We start from the raw sequence: 25375 nt of genomic DNA on the forward strand, positions 1-25375 counted from the left end.
ATCTTTTGTCCCATGTGTCTTTTATTTTAAATCAATATTTAAATATTTTAATTTTATTTTCAAATTATAATTTTAGACTAAGTTTTAAATTCTAAATATTTTAATTTTATCATAAAATTATAATTTTTATTCTAAATTAATCTCTAAAAATTTTAAACATTCAAACTTTATCGTCAAAATATCGATATTATTAGTTATATCTTATGCTAATTAAATTATTAATTATCATATAAACACCGGCGTAATAATATGATATGATTTAAATGATAATTAATGTTATATCACGGCTTTAAAGATTATTATTTAAAATTAAATTAATTTTTTTATCTTTCTCTCAATTTATTTATAATTTTTAAATTTATTAAAATTATATAATTGTTTTATTTAAACTCAATAATATTAGTTATCATTTACCATATTATTATATAATATATATTTGTATTTATATGATAATTAATGATTTTATAATTATTTTATTAAAAACGAACGTAAATGATATACCGATAATTAAAAAATAAAAATAAAATATTTAAAATTGTATATTTAAGTTACTCTTAATTATATGAAAATAATATTCTTAAAACTATAGAAAAATGATATCTATAAGTTGGAATTATAATTATATTTGAAAGAAGTAAAGACAAAACACTAGAGACCAAAATCAATTGAAAAGAGAAAGAAAGGAGGAAACTTCATTCCAACAAAGTGCCAATTTATCATTACAGCATTACCCTGTTTCGAACGGAAGTGGTCATGGCCCGGTTAAGGTTTGATCTTAAAAAAAATCAATTCATAAAAATATTTAGTTTTTATTTAAAAATAAAAAAAAATTGTTAATAAAATTATAATTAATCTAAATGTGTGTTGAAATGATGGATTATAATTATACTTATTGAGATTGCATTAATTACAAAAAATATAATTGTTAGAGGTAGTTAAATGAAACAATTGCACTAATAGTCCCTGCCAAAAATTAATAATTCATTTTAAACTTTATAACCATCATTTAAATGGAAAAATATATTTGTGGCCCTCCAAATAAATTAAGAATCTAATTTAATTACTTTTGACCAGATTTGTTCCATGATTGAGTTACGTGTCATCAAAATAGTAACATGTAATAAAAATATAAAAATATCACTATTGTTGAATAATGAAAAATAGAAACATACAATGAAAATGATTACAAAATTCAGCTAAATAATTAAAAAATTTAAAAAAAAATACTATTGATAGTGAAAAATAAACATATAATCATTAGCATAATAAAAGGACATGATAATACAATAACCACAAATTTTATCGTAATTTAAATATGATATATTTGTAATAATTATGAACATCTAAATATTTTTGTCAACAATCTATATAGTAAGTGATTAAATATTCTCAATTGATTTCTTCCCCTAAGTTAAAGATTTAGTATCTATTAGGAGCAAAATCTTAATTTGCTCTTATTAATTATTGAGAGAGAAAAAAACTAAGCTTAAAAATTAGATTTATCTTACAAAGTTGGCATATAAGGGTCCGTTTGTTTCACGTAAAAGATTTTCCGAAAAACGTTTTTCCCATTTTCTAGGCTCGGTTGGAGGAAAACATATTGATCAATATAAAACATTTTCATGGTCAACATAATTTTCTTTGTATTTTCTGGAAAGTGAATTACGGTTTGATTTTTCGTAAGTCATTTTTCGAACTTTTCACTTCAAAGCATAAAATACTCAAATGGTATTGCTTTATGTATTTAACATTAATACGATATTTTAGTATCATTTTAATAAAAATATTAATTATTAACATATTTAAAATATATTTATTAATATTTTTAATAATATAATAATATTATTATTACAATATATACTCAATTATATTATAATAATATATGATACTATTATAATCATATTTTAATAATATATAATAACTTATTAATAAAATTTATATTATTTATTAACCTCTTAAAAATAATATTATTAAATTATTAATAGTGAATAATATTATTTATGTATTTAATATTAATATAATAGTCTAATAATATTTTAATAAAAATCGTTAAAATATATTTATTAATAATTTTAAAAATATAATATAGTAATTTTATTTTAATATATATATATATATTTAATATAATTTATAATATTTTTAATAGAATATACTAGTCTTAATACTTTTATTTATAAAATTAGAGAAATAATATTTTAATAATAATATTGACATAAATACTATTAAATAAACTATTCTAATATGTTTAAAATAATAGTATTATGTTTTTATAATAAATAATATTATTTATTATATTTCATATTTGTAATAAATAATTTCTAGAAAATTTATCAATTAGTGAAAATGGTTTATACAACATCTTCTAAATACCGTGAAACATTTTTCAGAAAAATGTTTTTGAGAAGATAAATTCATTTAACATAAAACATTTTTCAGCAAATGTTTTCAGTGAAATAAACAGACCCTAATTGTATGAATAAGCTTGAGGATACTTGAACATTCCTACCCTATCTTTGGCTACTTGGAAGCTTCAATTGAAGTTTCAAGTGTAAACAAATCTAGGAGTTTCAAATGTAAACAAATCTAGGAAAAGGACGGTTCATTTTTTTCACTACAACCTCAAATTCTGCATCTCTATTCTTCTTAGCACATGAATTCAACGAATAGATATTTATAGAAAAAAATAAAAATATTTAATTAGTATTTCTAAAAATTGTTTGGATGAAAACACATACATTACATATACGTATGATGAGATCGAATTTAATCACTCAAATTATTATTTGTTAACATCATAGAATCCTTAGTTTGAAATACGTATAAACCTTGCTTTTGGTGAAGGAAAATGAAAACAATGACGCTTTCCGGATTTCAATAGCCCCATGCCTTTGCTCAGTGGCCACTACTTTATTCTCTTAACATTCTTTAAACATCGCCATTTCATTTCACTAAACTTTTAGCTTCTCTCATACAAACCCTTTCAATGTCTATCTTGAGTCAACACGGTTGTATCGAGGTCTCTGACTCAGGTTCCGACTAGCCGACGATTGAGCCCGACTGCTCGTTTGACATGTTCAGCTGTTACCACGGCCAAGCTAGAGTCCAGTTGGAACCGGTTGGTCATTGGGCCACGGCTTGAGACTAAACCGGACCTGGTTACTATGGTTATCCCTAGCGGTGGCCCTCCTTTGCCAAATGACCCAAGTTTGCAATCAACATGGTCTCACCGGGCATGGGTGGCAAGTGGTTGCACAACACTTGTTTTTTCACTAGCCAAGACTCATATGGGTGCAGCTGATTCTCATATGTTGCTCGAACCTATGATAGCAGGCTATGTTGGGTATATTTTAGCCGACCTTTTGTCTGGTGTTTACCATTGGGGGATTGACAATTACGGTGATGCATCGACTCCGGTTTTCGGTTCTCAAATTGAAGGATTCCAGGGCCACCACAAATGGCCCTGGACTATCACCAGGCGCCAGTTAGCTAACAACTTACATGCATTGGCTCGTAGCATAACTTTCATAGTGCTTCCTATAGATATTCTTTGCAATGACCCTGTTGTTCAAGGATTTGTTACCACGTGTGCTGGTTGCATCATGTTTAGCCAACAATTTCATGCCTAGTCTCATGGCACCAAGAGCAAGTTCCCTCCATTGGTGGCGGCGCTACAAGATGCTGGTGTACTTGTCTCTCGGACGCAACATTCTGCACACCATAGGCCTCCGTAAAACAGCAACTACTGCATCGTGAGCGGTGTCTGCAATGAGTTTCTGGACAAGAACAAGGTTTTCGAGACTTTAGAGATGATTATATTTTTCAAGCTTGGGGTGGGACCCAGGTCTTGGAGTGAGCCTGGAACTGAATGGATAGAAGAGACGGATGAGGCTGACTCTTAAGTTACAGTTCATTGAATTTTTTCGCCTTTTCTATAATAAGAAAATTATAAGCAAACATTCCAATGACATATGTCAATGATTTGTTTTTGTGGAGTTCAGGATTTGATGTATAGATGATATACTCATGGGCTTCTCCTGCAATAAAATACATTATTAGAAAAGGCTTGAAGATATTATACATTTTGCAGGTAGAATTACCATGTATCCTTCTCTGTTTTCCTCTGGTGGAACTTTTGGTTTCACGCGGTCTAATTATGGTTTTAGTACATTCTCTATGTTCAAATTTGAAATTTAATCATTCTACTTTTTATTTACTATAGTATGATCCTTTATTTTTTTATAATATTAATAGTAGTTATAACTTATAAATTGATAATGCAGTTCTACTTGGAATTTAGTAACATTGTTAATTGTTTTCATTAAAAATAATTATGAAATACTTTTTACTAGGCAACCTACAAATCTAATTATAGTTACATAATAATAAACTTATATCAAATGAATGCTGTTATAAAAAAAATCATCTCAATACTTTAATGTAAGAAACTGTTGTTATTTTGAATTTGGACTGTCAAATTTAAATAGAATTATTAAAATTCTAACATAGTATAAGGACTATATCACAATTACACCGTTTCTAGTTCATAAATTCAATTGATTAAGTAAAATAAAGCGTGCTTTTCTTGTCAACAATCAGAGTGGCGCAGCGGAAGCGTGGTGGGCCCATAACCCACAGGTCCCAGGATCGAAACCTGGCTCTGATAAGTGTTTTGCTTTCTTTTTCCATTAATTTGTGATTTGGGCTATCTGCTACACGCTATGGGTCTTGTCGTGATTTACTTTTTTCTTTTTATATTTTGCAATATATCTGGAAATAATATGTTTCATATTTCTAGTTCATAATTACATTTCAATATGTAAAAAAGAAAAATCAAACTTTATTTGATTGCACTGTTACATATCACCTTACAACAATTTTAAGGCACTCATAATTCTTTCTTCATGTATATAATCCGTGCTTGTCAAAGGTAGACCACAGCACGGAACAAGGTGAACCATCATCAGAAACATTCACTTTTTCCCGGTATTCCGAAGCACATATAAGTTACAACGTTATTGTTTGCATCTGTGTAAGACATGTAAGATTGCGACTAAAAGTATACTTATTCACTAGCAGTTTCTCTGCAGTAGGACGGGGACACTGAGGGTTGGTATACGAATGGTCTGACAGCGTGGAAATGAGCTGATGGGCGATTATAGGTCAACTTGATGCCGGTACTGCGTTCCCCGGGATGGTTGTAGTGGTAGTGACAAGCATGCATTCTCGTGCTTTGTTTCTGCCACGGTATATACCCCCCTTAGCGTTTGTGAAAGCCTGGTAGTTTACTACTTCGTCGGGTTTTGTAAAGTACAACCACCTCAACACCTGCAATAAGACATTTATTTTACATAAATATAAGGCAAAACCGATAAATCTGATTGATGATTCATATACTTCAAGATTTGGTTTAAAATATTAGTTGAGGATTCTATGGAAAAACCCTAAGAGAATGAAACGAAACCAAAGATCATGAACATATTCCACTATTCGATATTTTAAGCCATTAGAGAATTGCTTACACAAAACTGACTCAGAGTCGAGCAATCAACTCAAAGACCCTTCTAATACACTATAATAGCAGTTTAAAAATCATTTAACCACACACACCAGTATCTAGCAAACACTAATCATAGAAGCAATTTAATTAAATAAAGTAAATCATAGAAAAATCACTCAAACAAACAACATTTAGTGAAGTAACCAGACCATCAAAAAGTTAATTTTAGAAAAAAATTCTCAACCTAAGCATAAAATGTGTCAATCCAATACGATAATACTTGGTCAAATTTAATGAAATACATCTCAAGGTAGCATAGGATCAATACTTAATTAAAAATGGTGTAAATTTTGTCACTATCTAAAATCCATAAATCTGTCAACAAGTGAAAGAACCATAATTGCAACAAAAAGATCCACTTCAAAATTCAGTTAAAAAACACAATCGAACCAATCAAATGACTACAATCATAAAATAAAAAGAAAGAACATAGAGAAAATGAGAGATACCTACCTTTTAAAGCATGATTTTCAGGATCAATAGAAGAATAAACGTCATATACAATTTATTATGAATCTCACCGGTTTAAGATTTGACACATAAGATCAATAATACAACTAGTACAACAAAATCCAGAACCATATTCTTACTCTTTGATTCTATGTGTCTCATTTTTCAATTGAGCTAACAAAGAACCGATATATGTTTGTTTATTTATCTACAATTTCTCTTTATATATATAAAGCATAAGTTGAGAAAAATGGGAGTATTATATAAACTCGCTAATGATTCATTATATTATGTAACTAATATAGAAAATAAATTTAAGATATTGTTAAATTTTATGGTTGATTTGAGGGATTTAGTGGATCTAACTTGGACCAATTTGTCTAACCTTTGCTGGCTATAACTTTTCTATGGTTGATTTCTAAATTTCAATGCAAACCAAGAAGTTGATTTGGGCTAGAAAATGCTAAAGATGGCTTCCATCCAACTAGGCCCAGGCTTAAACACTAGGCCATGGCTAATTGTTATTTAGTTATACATGGAGGAGAAGAAATGAGTCAATTCTTACTTTATCATCTACTTCTATAAAGCAACTGAAACCCTAATCTCTGACTTACCAAAAGCTTAGCATAGCATTCTCTGTATCCATCATTCATCTTCTTTTGCTTTTCCAGAGATGTCTTTTCATTAATAGTGTCCTTTCTTCTGTTTTTAATCTACGGATGCGGTGGTTCTGGAAGTAAAGATATCTTATTTATCAACAATCGTAGTTTTTTAATACCCAATGATGAATTTCTAATTTATTTTAAAAGTTGATAACCTGATTTATCTTGATGAAATATATGATTTTGAGGGATGCTATTCTTTTCAGTTTCATCTCATTTTTAATTGTTTTCTTTATGCTTCTAATTTGGTATGAATCCCTGTGAAGAACAATTTCCATAATTAAAAGTAGTGGGCTGATGTCTCCATTGATGAACAATGAGTCTGAGGGAATCATACTCATAGTTTACCACTAAATTGAAGTTGTTGGTAGCATTCATTTTCTGTTCATTGTTTACTTGTTTTTAACGCTTGGATTCACTTTTTCTCTTCGTGTGCTTGAAACTGTTTGTTTTGAAGTTCCCTTTTCTAAGTGATTCTAAACCTGGAAAAAAATATAGATAAAGTACTTGGTTCTTAGCCTGGTATTCTATGTTATTCTTTATCGATCACTTTACCGGTTTGAATCCTATGATGATTGAAATGCCAGTTTTTTAAGCTTCGGTGATTAGCTTCTAAGCATTGCCGTTGAGATTCTAATGTTTTCGGTGTCTTTTAACGCTGTGTTGAGGTCTAATCTGCCTGATTTCGATTTAGTTTGTGTTCTGCTAACAGGGTAGATATGAAAAATCTTTCAACATTTGGAAACAGATAGTTTGTTTATTTGTATGAGCGAAGGGTGTTGATCAATGAAGAACTGAAGAGAAAGATGATGGCAGGGAAATTGAAATTAACTAAAGATTAAAAAAGCAGCTCAAAATTCATGGATGTTGTTGTTAGATACTGCAATGAAGCTTTTCTTTTTCTTGCTGTAACATGTTTGAACCAACTTGATTCACCAAAAGTTAAGCATTAAGTTATCGAGTGGATGATCAGATATTACAAAAAAAAAAAAACAAAAAAAAAAACAATGACTAATCCAAATGAATGACTTGAGTTAATACGTGCTTCCAGATCATCTAGCCATGTTGTTTCATTTGGACAACCACTGCTTCCCAACTTTACATCACTTGCAGCTACCATTTATTCTCCATTTGCAGCCTATTCTTCTCCAAGTGTTGTTATCATCTTGCATCTTGGGAGCTCATTATCTGCAACTGAACATTGACATGAAGAGTTGTCTGAAGCACCTCGACTTTCCGTATTGTCAAACTTGTCATTAGATTTCAACATTTCTGATATTGTCTGTTGATCTTCATCATCAGAATCCAATGAAAGACTTTGAGGATGATTAGCCGAATTCTCATGATTTCCACCCATTTTCTTTGGTCCATGACTGTATCGCTTGTAAACCTGATGTGGTTTGCTAACAGAGCATTTGGAAGGAAAAGCAGGAGGAACCTTTAGGTTAGCTTTATCTTCATTAAAAGAACATCTGGCTTGCTGCATGTCTGCTTTGGGAGGAAAACCAGGAGGAAATGGAGAATTCTTCAGTTCCATCTGAATTACATAAACCAGCTGTGATTCTTTTAAAGGTTTGGAAAGTGTTATGACCTAGTGTGATTAGAGAAGAAAATTAGAAGAAGAAGACAGAAAAGAGATAAATGAAGAATAAAGAGAATAAAGATTAAGGAGAGAAAGAAGAGATTCAAAGAAGTTTACAATTCATTCAATCAAATCATGGCTTTCTCCTCTTCTAGTATATGGTTTTATATAATTATAATGTACTAAGGCTAACGTTTGCTTGACAGCTAAGGAAGATTCTTTTCCTGGGATGTCAATTGAATTACCATTGAGCCTCATTTCTCTAATTTCATTTTATTTGCTAGCATATCAGGTGATTCATTTCCTTCTCCCTGAATTTAAGAATTTTTAATCCCTAATTCCATGTTCTCTTTCACAATCCTTAATTCATTTCTGAATCCCCAATGCCCTTCGTCTCATGCTTTTTCTATTCTCTCCAATTTTTTACAATTCCTCCCTCTATAGATGATCATTGCCCCCAAGGATAAAAAACCTAGGACTTGTGCTTTAAGTACAATATAATTTACCACAGTGACGTTTTTAACTCTAAATTTATCCACTGCACTTGATTGTGCTTCTTCTCTCTATGTTTGTCGAGCACCATAGAACTATAGAACCTTGTTGTCAACTTTAATCCCTTACGAATAACAAGTGAGGTTTGATGATAAGATTGAAATTTCTTGTAAACTCGGCCCCCGGCCTTCAAAGTTCTAAATGTCAATTTTTTATTCGCATAAATTTCCATTTTGCTTTGCGCCTTTACGCCTTGAACAATTTCTTTGATGAATTGAGATAACAATTTCCTCAATACATGACCACCCTTATGAGATTTTGGGACCTTCCACTTGATTATGCATTCCTCTTCATCTTGAGAACCCAATGATTCATCCAGTCGTTTTTCGAACAATAACCTTGCCAATGTAAGCACCCACTTGATATCAGTTTGGTTTGATGCCCCGGATTCTAAAGATGAATCATTGGGCTCTTTGAAACCATTATTGTCAGTATCAATATTCACAGACCCAATTAAATCTTCATTAATAACTTATTCGAGAAGATTCCCTAAACTCACTTTTGTAAGTCCAAAAACTCGTTCTGACTCAAGTAATTACTTGGAAAAAGAGGCCAGAGCAAGCAAGGTAGTCTCCCTTAGCTTCCACCAAAGTACATAACCACCAGTATTTTCTTGTTTAAATTCACTAGATCTTTTCCTTACAACACTAATAGCATTAATACCTTCTTCCTCACAACAAATAACCACCTTTTATATTAAAAGTGCGTCAGTGACACGATAGCTATTATTGACATCATCCTCATCCACTACCATTTAGTTGGCATCCGTCGATCACATATAGACAAGCAGTTCTGTAACTTGCAGAAAAGCAATAGCGTATTATACCAATTATGCAATATTATTTGCAACGATCTTTACCAATTTTGTGCGACTCATAATAGCCAACAGGAACTCGAGCAGCTGAACAACGAAGAGATCAAAACTTTTCTATGTATCATCAGAGTCATCACTACCCTCATAGGAATCCTCATTTGCTACCATAAGGTACTTATAAACAAAAAACTTGTATAAATCTTTGAGAACATTTTCTGAGATTTTTTATGAACCATTATTAGTCTCCTCATTGAAGTTCAAGTTATAGGTTGTAAGTGCTCCATAAAATTCAGATACAGTAACATTCATTCTAATAACAATTTTGTCTGTGTAACTAGCTTTAGCAAAGGCAATTCGATCAAGCCCTTTATTCTTTTCATGAATAGTAAGAGTAGTAAAATCACCTTTATCACCGACAGTTGTTGCTTTTTGACCATACTTCTTCTCGATAACAATCTGTAGTGATGGTAGACTTCCACATCCCTCTTCCTGGCCCTCTTAAAGGATGATGCTCCAATAAGGAGAATCATCAACTAATGCATAGCAAGTTTATTTATTGGATGTGAACCACCATTAATGAAATTGAAAGCAGGGACTAACATGATCAACTTCTGGTTACCAAAAAAGTTAGAAATGTATTTATAAGCAATAATGTTCTTGACTTCAACTCCAACTTGGTAAACAATAAGGGAAACCACAATAATAACATTTATGCCAAGCTTTTGTTTACACCAACCCCAGTCATTTTGAGTTCCATCTAGTTGTTGAACCATGAAATTGTCAAAAGTAGTATATTCGGTTGGGTCATTTTCGATCAACGCGGGGAGTTAACATTTGCAACAACATTATTCGACTGATAATGGTCTATCCTTCAGTTGGTATTATAATAAGTGATTGTTCTCATTCTCAACTCTTCTTGAAACTTCATTTGATTTTGAAGAAGTCTCTGTTTCAGATTCAACTCCTCCCAAATTTTTGTTCTATCCATGTAGAGGTAAGGCTTCGGACTTTGGTATTGATTTAACCATTGGACGTGTACCCTTTTAGACTCACATATGCTGAATTTTTCAGCACCACGATTGAGTAATTTGTCACCACTGCTATGATGTACCAAATGCTGAAGCTCTAACGTTTTCTCAAACATTTTATGCCCTTTACAGTGAAGTATCATAACACCATTGTTGGGACCACTCTTTACAATTTCGGCATAACATTTAAGTGGTGAGTCAGTGCTTTCCAGCTCAGTTGTGGGTATAAAACAAACTTCTTTAAGTGTATAAACATGGTAGATGTTCATCAACCATCATAGTAGCCTTTATGTTGTTTTTCATTGCTTGTTTTTGCTTAGCTTTTGTTTTTGCAGGATCTTGACCATCATAGAGGTTGGATGATTCAATAATGAATGGCTTAGCTTCTTTTGCTTGCATTTTGTCGAACACCTGAGATACATTACTGCAGCCCCTCTGTTTTTGTTTTTGCTCACTCTTTGTACTAGTCAGAATCTGGAAGATCTACTCCACTGCTCTATGGGTTTTATCCGTTTTCGTCTCCAAATTAATTATGCAAGCATTCTGTGCCTCCCACCATTTTGGAGGAGTTGATTTAGTCGTGGTATGCTTTGCCATCTTGGTGAGATCGTCAAGCTTCTTTTGAATCGTAGAAAGATTAATTGAGTTTGTCATACCTTGGTTCTTTGTTTCAAGCTACCAAGAAATGATGACTTTGAATACCAATTTGTTATGACCCTAGTGTGATTAGAGAAGAAAATTATAGGAAGAATAGATAAAGGAGATAGACGAAGAACAAAGAAAATAAATATTAAGGAGAGAAAAGAAGATATTCAAAGAAATTTACAATTCATTCAATCAAAATATAACTTTCTCCTTCTCTAGTACATAATTTTATATAATTACAGTGTATTAAGACTAACGTTTGCTTGACAACTAAGACATATTCTTCTCCTGGATTGCCGATTGAATAACTGTTAGGCCTCATTTCTCTAGCTTCATCTTATCTATCAGCATGTGACTCATTTTCTTCACCCTTTATTTCAGAATTTTTAATCCCTAATTTATACTTTTCTTTTGTAATCCTTAATTTATTTTCTAAATCTCCAATGCTCTTCCCCTCGTGCTTCTCCCCCCCCCCCCCAACTATGACATAAAGATAGCTGGATTCTCCTAAATGTAGGGTAACTCGAGGAAGAAGCTGATAAGACTTATGGTGGATTCCACTGTCATATACACGTGAACCAGAAAAGGCTGCAAATGAAACACCATGGGCTGCATCTGGAAGCACGTATTATCAGGTTGAAAGACTTGCTGCTGAGATGAAAACAGCTAGGAAAACTCAAGCCATTCATTTGGATTAGTTATTAGCCATTTGAAGTGAACTCCATGAAGTAGAGGCTGTCTTCTTTTTCTTAAAAATATGAATGGGATCATTGTTTTGGTGAGCTTAGCTATACTATACAATCTTGTATGTTCGAATCATTATACAAGTATTTTCGTTGATAGTTAAATATTTTATAAAATAAGGACGTTCATTTGTTACTAAAATTTATACTTTTTATTATATAAATCTTATTAATTTGGTTTTAGTTTGAAATAACTTAATAACTTTAATATTTTTATTTAAATTTTTATCGAATTCATTATTGATTTTAGTATTTCAAATACTATCAAAATGATGTCATTTTTATATAGAAAATATTGAAATATTGTACTTAGAGGGATTTAAACTCTAAACCTATGGAATAAGATGTTAAACTTTAACCATTAGGTCAATTTGATATTTCGTTATATATATATATATAGATTTTTTAAAATTCTAAATTGTAAGATTAATTCTAAAATATAAAACAACCTATAAACCTAAAATATTCAATATTCTTTTATTTTCTTCATCCCAATCTTCATCTAGATACCTATATTTTCTTATTCATTTTCATTCATTCATCTTTTGGTGAGGTAATTACCTCAACATCGCCACAATGTATAATTAACATGTCATTTTCTTATTAAGTCATTAATGATTGGATATTATAATTGTACTTAAAAATAAATATTAAAATTAAATTGATAAAATTAAAAGTTTAATTGTATAAACAAGTGCTTGAAATTTGATAGTATTTGAAATATTTCTCTTATTTTTATTCTATATCACTTATTATATTATATTTTAGGAAAATATACACAAATAATTCATGATTATAGGGTGTGTTGTTTTGTTGAGTCATTAATTATTGAAAATTACAAAATAGTCTTTCGATTGAGCCTTACGACTATTTAAAATTACAAAATGATCATATGCTAATTAGGATATGATCAAAATTATATTTAGTTGATGTCTACTGGTACCGTCATTGTTTTTAAGCAACTCATCGATATAATATTTGAAGCAATAACTCGACGACATAATATAAAGGAAGAGTCGATCTACAAAACACAACTTAAATAGTTATATGATCATAATTTTAATATATTCCAAGCCAGGAGATTGACGTCCATCTTAGATGACCGTCACTTTTTTTATATTACTAATTTTTAGTATCAGAGGTCATTACAAGATAGTATATGTTCAGGATATTTCTTAATCATTGCATGCATACACACACATCTCACAAAACACAACTACTCGAATTTAATACTTTTAAGGAGAATACTGTTTTATTTAACTACTAAATTCACTTTATAAATATTATAATAGTAATTTATTATTATTTTATAATATAATGTAATTATTCAATTGCAGCTATGCTTGATTTGGCGGTAGTGGTCCAGGACATTGAAATTCTATTGAATTCAAATTGACGTTCAAGGAATTCTCTAATAATGGAAACCCCCTCTCGTATTCTATATTTAACAAAATCCAATGTATTGTTGGCAATTTGGGGCCAATGGGATCTGGAAACAACAGAGGCCAAAACAAACACGATGAGAAAACAACTCCGTTTGATCTCTCGATGGGCAAGATAATATTAAGAAAATTCACAGCTCAGCTGTGGATTTTCTTTATGCTAAGATCATTTTATAAATTTTGATCAAATGATTTCTTATTGCTGTTAAACACTTTATAATTTTGGGTTTCAGAGGAATTTTGTTTGTTGATTTGATATCACGAAGAAGAAGAAGAAGAAGAAGAAGAGGAACGAACAATGAACTGCTTTTCCTGTTGTATGTCGGAAGAGAAAATAAGAAGCAGGAGGACAAATGCCGAGAATGACTTCCCCGATGAGCCCAATACGATAAGAGCTATGCTTTCGTTTGCCAATATTTCATTCAAGAGTGGTACAATTTCCTATAATTTCTCTTTAGTTTTTCTTATAATCAATGAACATGCAATGGAAGGAACATGTTCTTACTTCCTATATTCATGGATACAATCTGTTTGATGAAATGGGCCTTTGGAATAGAGGTTAATTTGATTGCAATTGCTGAGCATGCTCGTCTTTGTCTATGTAACTACGAACTTGATACATTTTCGTTCATGGATATGGAAATATAAGTCTTGAATGCTCATGTTGAATACGTATCCGTGTTTGATACTCGCATCCGAGGAATAAAGTAGTTGAAAACTAGAGCTTAAAGGTGGTTCATTGATTGATATTTTGAACAAAAATTTCCTCTTTTATGGTAGATGGAAGCCGAAAGAGATACATTTCCGAGGAAATCGTAAAAAGGGGTAAAAACAGTGCGACTGCAAAGACTTTTAATTACCGTGATCTATGCACTGCAACTAACAACTTCAACCCAGAGAGTCAGCTTGGTGAAGGGGGTTTCGGAAGGGTCTACAAAGGGCAGGTTGATAACCCGAATCAGGTTGTTCACATGTACATACATATATATATGTGTACACGTATATACATGCATATCGTATAGATGTACTGAGATATAGTTGTTACATTATATCAGGTTGTTGCTGTCAAGCAACTTGACAGGAATGGATACCAAGGGAACAAAGAGTTCCTTGTTGAGGTCTTGATGTTGAGTTTACTTAACCATCCAAATCTTATGAGTTTGGTTGGATATTGTGCCGATGGGGATCAAAGGATTTTGGTCTATGAATACATGCCTAATGGTTCCTTGGAGAGCCACCTTCTAGGTATGTTTTAACATCTAAGTTTGTTTTCTTTACTCGGATACAGATAATGTGACTCGGAACTTTCAAGGCCTTCTTTCCACCATTTGTTCTTTGGATGATTCTGATGTTTGAAAGTGTTTAATGATTTCGATTTGTATGATGTGGGTTTTCTTTTGGTGAAACGTATTCAGTTGTTTGTGATTATGCCTTTCAGACATACCCCCACACAAGAAGCCATTGGATTGGGATACCAGGATAAAAGTTGCAATCGGTGCGGCTAAAGGCCTTGAATACTTGCATGAAACAGCTGATCCCCCGGTGATTTACCGTGACTTTAAAGCATCAAACATATTGCTGGACCAGGATTTCACTCCGAAGTTATCGGATTTTGGACTTGCAAAGATCGGTCCAACCGGAAATAAGTTGCATGTTTCCACCAGGGTTATGGGAACCTATGGCTACTGTGCACCTGAATATGCACTAACAGGCCAATTGACTACGAAATCAGATGTTTACAGCTATGGGGTCGTGTTTCTGGAGATGATAACGGGAAGAAGAGTAATAGACACTTCGAGACCAACAGAAGAACAGAATCTTGTCAGTTGGGTAAGCATGGAATGTTTTATTTCTTCTAAACAATCATGAAACCGTGTCACCTTTATACAAGTCTAACTTCCAAACATATGCCTTTTTGGCAGGCAACACCTTTATTCAAAGATAAGAGAAATTTCTCACAAATGGCTGATCCATTATTGCAAGGGAATTATCCCAATAAGGGTCTCCACCAAGCACTCGCAATTGCAGCAATGTGTCTGCAGGATGATGCGGACGCTCGGCCTACTATGAGCGATGTGGTAACCGCTCTTGAATACTTAATCACAGGTAATGTACCGAAAGAAGAAGAAGATGACGATGGCAATGAAGAACAAGAAGGAAAAGGCGGCAATGAAGAACAAGAATAGGCAGGGTTATGGAGACAGTCGGAAACCTCGGAAGAAGGGGCAAAGGGACAAGAAGAGGGTTAATGAAGCTTATCAGAACTCGTTTCGTGGACCTGAAACTCGAAATCTTATTTCCTTTCATGGGCTGCTTTTGTAAGATGGTACATGGAAAGGATATTTTGATGATAAAATGGCTAATGGCCATGGCATCTTTGAATTTCATGGAGCTTTTGCCATGCCAAGGCATGCAATATACAAATCCATCAACCCAATTTTGCCTTTTGTTCCTTTTGGGGTTTTCATAAATAGCTTAAAATTTGTTAAAACTTGATTTGTTTATTCTTTCTAATAGTTAGAATTGGAAGAAATTTGATTAGACAATTTTAGCATGATTTAAAGCTTTAAATGTATATTTCAAATTAATGGCAAATATGCAATTTCCTTATATTTCATTCCCTAATTTAAAAATAATAATAAATAATAAACAATACAGAAAAGAACAAGATATTTGCATAAATGGCAGCTACAAAATGAAATGGTCCACTCAAGAGTTTACAAAAGTGAAGAAGAAAAATAAAATTTTGGGGCCAAAAATTAATTAAAAGTCATAAAATTTTAAAAGGGTTAAATAAATCATAAATTTACCATTTTAGGGTCTAAAATAGAATTTCACCATCATGTTAATCTAAACTTTTATGAAATCTGAAGGGACTAAAACTAAAATTTATCATATAGGTCCCAGCTTATAAGGAGTATATAATTTATAGTAATTTCTGTTTTTTTGAGACTGTGGAGAGTTTTACTTTTACTTACCCTCTTAAAACGAAAGGAAAATAAAGGGTTTTAGGCTTCTCATCTCTGTCTCTTCATGGCCTCAGCTCTGCAACTCCAGCAGTCACAGTCCAACTTGTAAAAACCCTCCAGAAATCTCCACAATCTTGACCCTCAATTACCCAATTTTTTCCCATCTCTGCCACTCAACAAAAAGCAAACAAAACGGCTTCCTGTATAGTGAACAATTCTAGCGGCAAGCTAGCTAGACTTGCAGATATCATGGCTGCTATCGGGAGTTTTTCTTCCACTTCACAAACTGCCGCTACCCCTTTTGGTAGTAGACCAATTTGCCCTTCTTCTTCTTTTTGGTTTTCCTGGTTTGGTTCCCGTTCCAGGCACCACTTCTTTGCTTCTTCCCGAGCCTTGCAGAGGTTCACTCTTCCACTTCTTTTCCGCATTGTTTTTGTGTTGTTCTGGGTGTTTTTAGCTAGTTTCTTAGACTATTTGATACCCATTTGTCCTTTCATATAGGTCTTTTTCTTTATTGAGTCTATTTGGTTTTCGTTTCATTAGCTGCTGCTTCATGTTTTAGAGGGGTTTAGGGTTTATGTAATGGAAAAGGTTCTATTTTTATTGTTTTCTTCCTGTCCTTTTGCTGTGTTTCTTCCCCTCATTATCTGGTTTTATTAGATTATGCGATGCTGTTGCCTATTCTAGAGGGTTTTGGGGTTAGTGATGGAACGTTATGGTAAAATGTGATATAAGATGTACATAAGCTATTGGAATGGAAATGTAATAGTGCTTAAGTTTCTAGAATTCAATTTTCCTTCAGGTTATGGGAAATAAAATGGGCCAGTGGATTTGTGGTTGATGTGATGGTCTGATTGGAGTGGGGGGTATACGCATGAAATCTGGATTTTTTTCCTTTTGTTGTTAAATTTCTTATAGATGACATGCTAGAATAATGCTTCATTCAAATTAATAGGTATTTCTTCTATTTTTTTTCTTCCCCCCCCCCCTCTTTTTATACATTGCAGGCGAGAAATGTGGACAATGCAGAGTGTTCACTGTGCTTTTCTCGGTGCGACCATGACAAGTAGTTCCCGTCATTACCAGCATCCCAAAGATATGAAACTTAAGGTAGCTGCTTCTGAGTACGCTAGGATGGTCTACCCTGAACCAGATTGGCATGTTTCGGATAGCAAGTGCAAAAGAGTGAACAATGACCACAGAAAGAATGAGAACCCAGAAACTTATGGAAACTCTAGAATGGCTCCATTTCGAGTGAATGATTTTAATTTAACTCTGAAAATTCCTAGCATGGCCAATGCTGAACGCTCATGGGAAACAGAAGCTCGCATGTTGAAGCAGAATAAGGAGATGGCGAAGGAGAGTTTTAAAGGTTGTAGTTCTTCCAATTTCCAACAATACTTAAATGTGAAGCTTACTGGCTCACTATTTAAAGAAACTAATAAAGAAGGATCAGTCTCCGGAAATAGTGGGAAAAGTATTACTCTTTTTGGGAGTCATTGCCCATTCCTACCTACCAGTAACGATCAAATGTCCATAGAAAACAGTGTAGCTACTGATGAAGTAAATGGTCTTAAGCAGCTGAAAGGTTCTGGCAGGACTGTAGTTCCAAGTAATGGATCATTTCCAGGGCTGGTTTTGGACGACCACCAAGAACTTGGATCCAGTGGAGATACTGTTTTTCGTTCTGAGGATCATTCTCCACGCCATCCATCTAGCACTAAACAAATTTCTAGAGCGAAAAGTACATCTACCAAAAGGATAAATGGTTCCAAGCAGTTAAAAGATTCAATTGGAGCAGAAGTTTCGGGTGATGGCTTATCAGAAGGGGCAATTTCAGATGACTTACAAGACAGAGGACATATGGATCCTAACACAATCACAACGGGAAAAACCAATGGAAATGGGGTTGCGAGCATTGAAGAAACTGACCTAGTTTATCAAGATGATATTCACAAGCAGCTTGCTAGGATTTATGACAAGGTTCTTGTTGTAGATAATATCTCTGCTGCAAAGGAAGTTGTTCTGTTGCTTACAACTAAATACAGGCATCTTGTTCATGCATGTGATACTGAGGTATTAGTTCTGCTAGTTTCAATCTCTTTTACCATTTTGTTGTATGTGTACTGTAGTACATGCTGTATGGAATAGGAATCTGTTCCAACCACCATCCAGTCCAAATGTAAATGAGCTATTGTCTATTTGCTGATGTCGAATATTCGCAGGTTTCTAATATTGATGTCAAGCAAGAGACGCCTGTTGATCACGGTGAGATAACATGTTTCAGTATTTATTCCGGAGAAGATGCAGATTTTGGAAATTGGAAATCCTGTATCTGGGTTGATATCCTAGATGGTGGTGGCAAGGATCTTCTGAAGGAATTTGTGCCGTTTTTTGAAGACCAATCCATCAAAAAGGTGTGGCACAAACTTTTTTTCTTTGCTTGTTATTGCATAGCACTATACCATACTAAGTCGTGAAACAAACTTGATGTTGATGTATAGGTGTGGCACAATTATAGCTTTGACAGTCATGTTATTCATAACTATGGGCTTGAGCTTTCTGGATTTCATGCTGACACAATGCATATGGCACGGTTGTGGGACTCATCGAGACGTACAACAGGTGGTTATTCTCTTGAAGCACTTTCTGGTGATTCAAATGTGATGCAAAGGACTAAAATGCGCAGAGAAGAAAAGGAACTGATTGGTAAAACATCAATGAAAACCATTTTTGGCAAGAAAAAAGTTAAAAAAGATGGAACAGAGGGAAAAATGATCACCATTCCCCCTGTTGAACAGTTACAGCGGGAAGAACGCAAATTATGGATTTGCTATTCTGCCTTAGATTCAATAAGCACTCTGAGACTTTATGAGAGCTTGAAAAACAAGCTATCGAGCATGTATTGGGTATTTGATGGTAAACCGGTTCCTGGTAAGTCCATGTATAACTTCTACGAAGAGTATTGGCAACCATTTGGTGAGCTTCTTGTTAAAATGGAACGTGAGGGTATGTTGGTTGATCGGACTTATCTTGCTCAGCTAGAGAAGGTTGCTAAAGCCGAGCAAGTGATTGCTGCTAATAGGTTCCGCACATGGGCATCCAGATATTGTGATGATGCCAAGTATATGAATGTCGGAAGTGATACTCAGCTCCGCCAGCTTCTTTATGGCGGTATTCTTAACAGGTACTAATTGCATATTTTGTGTTCAATAACTTAAGTATTTATCAACACATTGCATTGAAATTTAGGCATTATGTTCAATAAATGAACAAGATGCATTTTATCATTCCCTAAATCAGAATCACTGTCACTATGGTAATTATATGTCTGGATTCAAATTTCTTGCCGTTAAGTCGGTGATTGTGTGGTTGCAGTGCAAGATATGTTACTTGGACTTGGGTGTTAGTGTTGGACATGGGTACAATAAAAAATGAAGAGTCTGAGCATGATTGTGTGGTTGCAGTGCAAGATATGTTACTTTGACTTGGGTGTTAGTGTTGGACATGGGTACAATAAAAAATGATGAAGAGTCTGAGCAACATAGGTGCAAGAAATTCAGAAACTTAATGTTGCTTATGAACATTCATTTCCTATAATTTATGGAATTATTCACTCTCTCAACCAAACAACTATTATTTTTCATATGTGCTTGTGTGTGTTAAGGATCCAAATTTTCATCTTTCTGATTCGGAAACTTTCTGGGTGCAACCAGAGAGGGGGTCTCTTGAAAATTTGAAAGTAAAGTTCCCAACCATTAACTTGACTATTTCTTATTACAGTAAGGATCCAAATGTGAGTCTTCCTGATGAGAAGATTTTCAAAGTTCCAAATGTTGATAAAGTGATTGAAGAAGGCAAAAAGGCTCCTACAAAGTTTCGCAATATTAAGCTGCATAGCATTGGTGTTAAGCTCCCTGTTGAGATTTACACTGCCACTGGTTGGCCCTCGGTTAGTGGTGTCGCTTTGAAGAGCTTAGCTGGCAAGGTTTCTGCTGAATATGATTTTTCTGAGGCCACCAATGATGGTGATATTGATGATCTTCCGGAAACAATGACTGATGTTGATACATCTGAATATGGAACTGCTTTTGCTGCATTTGAGGATGAGGAAAAGGGGAGGGAGGCATGCCATGCTATTGCTTCATTATGTGAAGTTTGCTCTATTGATTCGTTAATATCCAATTTCATTCTCCCGTTGCAGGTTATTTTGATTCCTCATTTGATTGTTCATACATGTTGATCGGCTTTTACAGTTGTTTTGTTATGCCCATTTTTCCTCTCTAGTATCTTTTTATTTGTTTATATTTGAGGGCTCATGCTATTTGCTTATTGGTCATAATTTCTACTCAATATGAGAGCTGTGCATGTCCTCCATGTGGTGATATTATTATGAGGGTGACAACATGAGTACAATATGTCTTTTCCTGTCAATTATAATTCATCATTAGCAGAGGAAGGTATCAAAATGCCGGTCTGATATTTGATCATGTTATTAGTTGGTGCTGCTAGGTGTTAACAAATTGGTAAAATTATGTATACCGCCAGGGATCAAAAGGATATGTAATTATAATCGCAGTTACTTAAATTATATGCCAAGTGGTCATGTACCTGGAGTATATTATTGTGAATAGTTGTTTGGCTAAGAAGAAAACTTTGAAAGCAACGTCTCTCTCTGTCTAAATGATCATGAAAATTAAGAAGGCATTGTTTTAAATTCCTCCGTAACTTCAGCTGTTATTTCCTTTCTCTTAATTAATTTTATAACTTAAATACCTGGATGGTTTATAATGAGAATGCTCTTCTTTTACTGCAGGGGAGTAATGTGTCAGGTAAGAGTGGGCGTGTTCACTGTTCACTGAATATCAATACAGAAACTGGGCGCTTATCTGCAAGGAGACCAAATTTGCAGGTTCAGTTTTCATTTATTTTGTTCTCTGCCATTGTTTTAGCTAGCATTTGAATTATTAGAGCCTTAAGGTTCTATATATGTCTATAGCTACCATGCCACTTCAATAGCATTAGACCAAAATTTTATTCGTGATGAAGCACAGTGGACTATGTTTTTCTTTAGGTTATATATATTAGCCTAAATATCCATATCACAGGATAGTTTTCTACTATGTAATCATGATCATTTCCTCCACAAAGTTTGCCATAGTAAGGCGTGAAGAAAACAAAAAGATAATTCTTATTACTCCTCTACAAGTCCTTCACTTGCCTGCTGGATCGGGATTGGTAACCTATAATCTTAACATCTTTCTTGTATTTTCTTTTTCAAACCAGAATCAACCTGCACTAGAGAAGGATCGGTATAAGATACGTCAGGCCTTTGTAGCTGCCCCGGGAAATTCCCTTGTTGTGGCAGATTATGGGCAGGTAAGTTCATTGTGCTAGCTTCTTTTTTCATGTAATTCCATGTATTGATTATAACCTAAATTCATATTACAGCTGGAACTTAGGATTCTTGCACATCTGGCTAGCTGTAAAAGCATGTTGGATGCCTTCAAAGCTGGTGGAGACTTCCATTCGAGGACTGCAATGAACATGTATTCTCATATCCTTGAAGCTGTCGAAAAGGGGCACGTTCTTCTTGAGTGGCATCCTCAACCTGGTGAAGAGAAACCACCAGTTCCACTTTTAAAGGTAAGTAAAAAAAATCCCACTTTGCCTGAGTTTTATGTACAGAACGTTAGGTAGATATCTGGTGACAAGGATTGGGGTAGAAATTATCCAAAAACTATCTTAATATATTGAACTTGTAACGCTTATCCTGTATTTGTCAGAAAAATAATAAAAGTAACCTTTATCCTGAATACTTGTATTAGATGTCTTGCCATATATCAATGACTGGTTCAAGTATGACCTAAATTGCTTTTTCAATTTGAAGGTTATTAAGTACTTGATGTTTTATGTTGAAATCGATGTGGCATTCTTACTGGTTTGCTCAACATAGTTTATTTATAAATGTAGTCAGGACATTGATGTATAAAAGTCTGCCTATCATGAGACCTTGCTACCTGATAATTAGGTTTGTTTTTTTATTGTTGAATACAAGTGGGCTGATTTTTTTTCTTCTTTTCAGGATGCCTTTGGTTCTGAAAGAAGAAAAGCGAAAATGCTCAACTTTTCCATTGCATATGGAAAAACTCCTGTGGGGCTTGCCAAGGATTGGAAGGTATCCTTGGAACCTAAAATAATGGCTGAAACTTAAAATTCATTAAGTCTGCACGTTAATGGTTGTTGCAACTCTCTCAGGTTTCTGTTGAAGAAGCAAAGAACACAGTTGATCTATGGTACAGAGAAAGACAAGAAGTGCTTGAATGGCAGAAAAAGCGTAAATTTGAAGCTCAGAAATTTGGTTGCGTTAAGACATTGCTTGGAAGGGCTCGCCGCTTCCCATCATTTGCTCAGTGTACACGTGCTCAAAGAGGTCATATTGAACGGGCTGCTATCAATACTCCAGTGCAGGTTCTTATCTTCCTCATGCTCTCAACTAACTCCCTCTCTCTCCCCACTCTCTCATCTAGTTGTTTGTTACAGGGGAGTGCTGCTGATGTTGCAATGTGTGCCATGTTACAAATATCAACGAATAAACGTCTAAAGGAGCTTGGTTGGAGGCTTCTTTTACAGGTTATTCCTTTTATATTTTCATAAGTTAATTGCACAGTAGGTTCTCAAACTATGACCCCCACTCAAAATTGGTTCCTAAACATTGAAATGTGTCCCTAAACTATGAGCTCATTCTAAATTGGTCCATAAACTTTAGAACATTCTATATCAATCCTCAAACTATCAATATTATTTTATTTTAACCCTTCGGTTAACATATTGTTAAATCTATTTGTTAAAAAATTAGTAATATATTTTTGAAGGTCTTGGGAATTGAACCTGGTTTAATTTATTTTTGAAGGTCCTGATAATTTGGTTAGAAGGTCATGAGTTCAACTCATTGTACCTTCAAAAGCAAATTAATTTTTTAAAACTAATATAGTTAATGGTAAACATTAACGTAAGGATCAAATTGAATGATATTGATTGTTTGAGGTTAGGTATAGAATGTTTTAAAGTTTAGAGATTGATATATAGAGCATTTTAAACTTTAGGGAACAATTTAGAATGTGGGTCATAGTTTGGGGACCTCCTATGCAATTATTTATATTTTCATCTATATAATTTTTTTTTTCTTTTAAGTAACAAATATAGACTATGCTGTGTGGTTCTTCCTGGAACATAGTTACTTCCGTGATGGTTTCACTAATCTTTGCATTCCATTACCAATGCTTTGGTTATACGTATTATTCACAAATTTGCACACATTTTGGTAGGCCTGTAAATGAACTGATCGTTCAGCAAATTGTTTATGAACCGTGCGGCGGGAAGTTTGTTTATGTCTGTTTATTTATTAAATGAACGAACATGAACAAGATGCTGCTTTCGTTTAATTAAATGAACAAACAGAACAAATGAATCGTTCGTTCATTTACGTTTGTGAACGTTCGATTATATGTTCGTTTATGTTCGTTCATTTATGTTCATTTATGTTCGAACAGAGGACAAATTGAATATGTTATAAAAATTATTGAAGTTTGGATTTCAAGAAGATTGTTTTGTTGAACAAATTAACTTTAAGATTTTATTATGGTCATATAGCTTATTTATGTTTTATGTATTTTTGTCGTATTCGAACAAATTAATTCTAAAATTGCAGGTTATATTAATGAATTTTAAGTTATTCTTGTTGTTTACTTTTTTTTACATTCATTTGTTGTGTTCGAATAAGTTTGCTTTTTGTGTTTATTATGTTCGTTTATGTTCATTTATTATGTTCGTTTACGTTCGTTTATCATTTAAATGAACGAACATGAACAAGTTATATTTCTTATTGAACGAACATGAACAAATTTTTTTTTGTTCGTTTATGTTTATGTTCGTTTATTTATTAAATGAACGAACATGAATATACTTCCGTTCGTATGCGTTCGGTATGTTTACATGCCTATATTTTGGCTTTCTTGTACTTCATAATCTCAGTTCATTTGTATACTTTGTCTTGTACGTCTACATAATCTCACAAATTTGCGCATACTTAACAAAGCAGGTTCATGATGAAGTAATCTTGGAAGGACCAAGTGATTCAGCCGAGATTGCAAAAGCAATTGTCGTTGACTGCATGTCGAAACCCTTTGGCGGAAAGAACATTCTTAAAGTTGACCTTGCTGTTGATGCCAAGTGTGCCCAAAACTGGTATGCTGCCAAATAGACATTGTTCTGGGATCCGAACAAGTAAATTTTGGTTTCAAAGACTTTCTTCCAAGATGCTTTTTTTTTACCTTTGAAGAGGAATATCAGAGCTAGCATAGCCCTCGGCTGCTGCAGTATTTTAATGTCTAAGGCTGTTCCTTGGGCATTTCATCTTCTGTTCAGTGATGTAGCTGTTGGGGTTCTTTGCCAATCCGGGGGTATGCTTTGGGGCTTTAGTTGCATTTCAAGGGCATGGGTATTGCAGCTGTATAAAGATTATTGTTGTATTAGTTAGTTCTTTGTAAAATTCTGATTACGCTGATTCTTTTATCCAAGTGAGAAATGAAGGTAAGCTTGATTCTGTTCCCTTTTTTGTAATTCTCATTCTCTAGTTTTATACCTGCAAATAGACATGCACAAAGTTGAATAAAAAATCGATTCGGATGGGATAAAAATCGATCCGGTTTTTATACCTAACCAAAAAATCGAATTTTAAAAAAATCGGTTTGGATCCTAATTAGTTTGGAGGACCTGATGGTGTAATCGGTTTCGGTTTGAAAAAAACCGATTTTTTTAAAAAATCAGATATAAAAAAATCGATTTGTAGTCATGATGAATAAAAAATTATAAAAATAAGATTTGAGAGATGTTTAGATGTTATGTAATAAGATTTGAGAAAGTTGTAAT

The 25375-nt window shown here is 33.5% G+C and overlaps 2 protein-coding genes, 2 non-coding genes and 2 pseudogenes across 4 annotated transcripts; 5 read left to right on the forward strand and 1 right to left on the reverse strand.

Annotated features, from left to right (window-relative positions):
• Positions 1-1725: 1725 nt before the first annotated feature.
• Positions 1726-3992, forward strand: LOC120198493 (annotated as a pseudogene).
• A 599-nt stretch (positions 3993-4591) lies between these two features.
• TRNAM-CAU lies at positions 4592-4663 on the forward strand. The gene has a single exon. It is a non-coding gene; the product is annotated as a tRNA-Met (tRNA).
• A 193-nt stretch (positions 4664-4856) lies between these two features.
• LOC120198494 lies at positions 4857-7789 on the reverse strand (annotated as a pseudogene).
• LOC120198667 lies at positions 6923-7001 on the forward strand. Its single transcript, XR_005523390.1, has one exon. It is a non-coding gene; the product is annotated as a small nucleolar RNA R21 (small nucleolar RNA).
• A 5809-nt stretch (positions 7790-13598) lies between the features above and the next one.
• On the forward strand, positions 13599-15829 carry LOC120197980 (probable serine/threonine-protein kinase PBL23). Its single transcript, XM_039199382.1, has 5 exons — positions 13599-13906; positions 14256-14437; positions 14531-14720; positions 14914-15305; positions 15398-15829. Exons 1-5 carry the CDS (start codon positions 13774-13776, stop codon positions 15659-15661), a joined length of 1161 nt encoding a protein of 386 aa, XP_039055313.1. The 5' UTR covers positions 13599-13773; the 3' UTR covers positions 15662-15829.
• A 626-nt stretch (positions 15830-16455) lies between these two features.
• LOC120198424 (DNA polymerase I A, chloroplastic/mitochondrial-like) lies at positions 16456-25059 on the forward strand. Its single transcript, XM_039199775.1, has 12 exons — positions 16456-16845; positions 17452-18520; positions 18670-18861; positions 18949-19631; positions 20228-20648; positions 21261-21356; positions 21731-21823; positions 21896-22090; positions 22530-22622; positions 22703-22915; positions 22988-23077; positions 24546-25059. Exons 1-12 carry the CDS (start codon positions 16694-16696, stop codon positions 24705-24707), a joined length of 3459 nt encoding a protein of 1152 aa, XP_039055706.1. The 5' UTR covers positions 16456-16693; the 3' UTR covers positions 24708-25059.
• Positions 25060-25375: the final 316 nt, after the last annotated feature.

This window comes from Hibiscus syriacus, unplaced genomic scaffold, assembly GCF_006381635.1.
Source record: "Hibiscus syriacus cultivar Baekdansim isolate YM2019G1 unplaced genomic scaffold, ASM638163v2 tig00117056_pilon, whole genome shotgun sequence".
Lineage (NCBI taxonomy): Eukaryota > Viridiplantae > Streptophyta > Magnoliopsida > Malvales > Malvaceae > Hibiscus > Hibiscus syriacus.